This window comes from Chaetura pelagica, unplaced genomic scaffold, assembly GCF_000747805.2.
Source record: "Chaetura pelagica isolate M959 unplaced genomic scaffold, ChaPel_1.0 scaffold70, whole genome shotgun sequence".
In the NCBI taxonomy this organism is placed as follows: Eukaryota; Metazoa; Chordata; class Aves; order Apodiformes; family Apodidae; genus Chaetura; species Chaetura pelagica.
In genome coordinates this window covers 6,080,606-6,081,988 of record NW_009952265.1, presented here as the reverse complement: position 1 = coordinate 6,081,988, position 1,383 = coordinate 6,080,606, and the positions used below count along the sequence as shown (strand labels likewise).

Here is a 1,383-nt window from a genome sequence, read left to right as displayed (position 1 = left end):
GCTGTAGTCAGACTCCTTACAGTGCAGTTACCCTCATTTTAAAACATGCTTACATCTATCTGCATACTGCAGGAATTTCCCCTACCCCATCCCGCCCCCATATAGAGTATCCTTGCAGATTTTGAATATGAACATTCTACACATGTACAACAATTAGTCAGACAGTCCAAACGGTAAACTTATCCTAAAGGCGACCAAAAAGCCGCTCCAAAGACAGATAATACCCAATCATTAGAAAGAAAAGTAGGAATAATAGTAGCTGTGCTGTAAGGCTAGATCAAGCATGGTTTTATAGCTGCTTTTCAGTCCTTTACATAGCACTGCATTTTGCAGTTAGTTCAGTAAGTGCAGATCCAATACCTTAATGGCTTTCTTGGTGGTTTGATAAAATGCTTGCCTAAGCAATGTACCTTTCCCTAATGGTGTCTGAGTCTGTTCCACCTGGCACAATACTTCAATTCTGTCACAGCCTCACACATAAGCTGAGTCACTTGACTGAGTCCTGCCAAAGTTAGGCATGCTCATTCTTGGCAGATCCTTATTTCTGATTTCGTATATGGATTTCCTTTTTGCCTGTACTCCTCTCACTGCCATTTTGATCTTTCTCCAGCCCAAGTGGTTCAGTTCTGCCAAATTGAGCACCACACAAATCCCACTGACAGCAAACATGAATACCAAGAATACAGTCTTCTCAGTGGGTCTAGAGACATAGCACTCTACTTCTTTAATGCAAGGGTATCTGTCACATTCATACATGGAAGGGACATTGAATCCATACAGAAAATATTGTCCCACTAAGAATCCAATCTCTAGGGCATTTCGAAAGACCACTTGGATGATATAAAATCGAGAAATGCCTTCTTGCCTCCTCATCTTTGACTTTGTAGTTCTGATGGCAGGATTAGGGATTTCCTTCACTTCTAAGCAGTCTGGTTCTGCCTCTTTGGTGGAGTTCTCAGTATTCTGCAGCACCCCATTGACAATTGTGTTCTTGATTTTCTTACTGTCCTCACGCTTCATTGAATCCTGGTCCCTCTCCAAGGCGAGGAAGACAGTGGAGTACCTCCGCTCCCTCTGCTTAGCAGACTGGTGAACAGAGTACGTTATAAAGCAAAGGCTGGGCGTGCACACCATGATGATCTGGAACACCCAGTACCTTATATGAGAAATAGGGAAAGCCTGGTCGTAACAAGCCTGGTTGCAGCCTGGCTGCAGCGTGTTACAGACAAACATAGTTTGCTCGTCATCGTACACCGTCTCCCCTACAATGGCCACAATGAGGATCCTGAAGATCACCACCACGGTCAGTAGGATCCTGGAACAGAGAAGCCCGTCAGTGCGCGCCGCCGCCGCGCGGCCGGGAGCTGTCCAGTGCTGAGCGGG

General features: G+C 45.5%; 1 protein-coding gene across 1 annotated transcript; it reads right to left on the bottom strand.

Annotated features, from left to right (window-relative positions):
- Positions 1-311: 311 nt before the first annotated feature.
- On the bottom strand, positions 312-1,311 carry GJD2 (gap junction protein, delta 2, 36kDa). Its single transcript, XM_010007711.1, has one exon. The coding sequence runs from the start codon at positions 1,231-1,233 to the stop codon at positions 472-474; it is 762 nt and encodes a 253-aa protein (XP_010006013.1). The 5' UTR covers positions 1,234-1,311; the 3' UTR covers positions 312-471.
- Between the last annotated feature and the right edge of the window lie 72 nt (positions 1,312-1,383).

What these genes read in the sequence shown, in the direction of transcription:
- GJD2 (XM_010007711.1), bottom strand. Translation starts at nt 1,233, where the DNA reads ATGTTTGTCTGTAACACGCTGCAGCCAGGCTGCAACCAGGCTTGTTAC.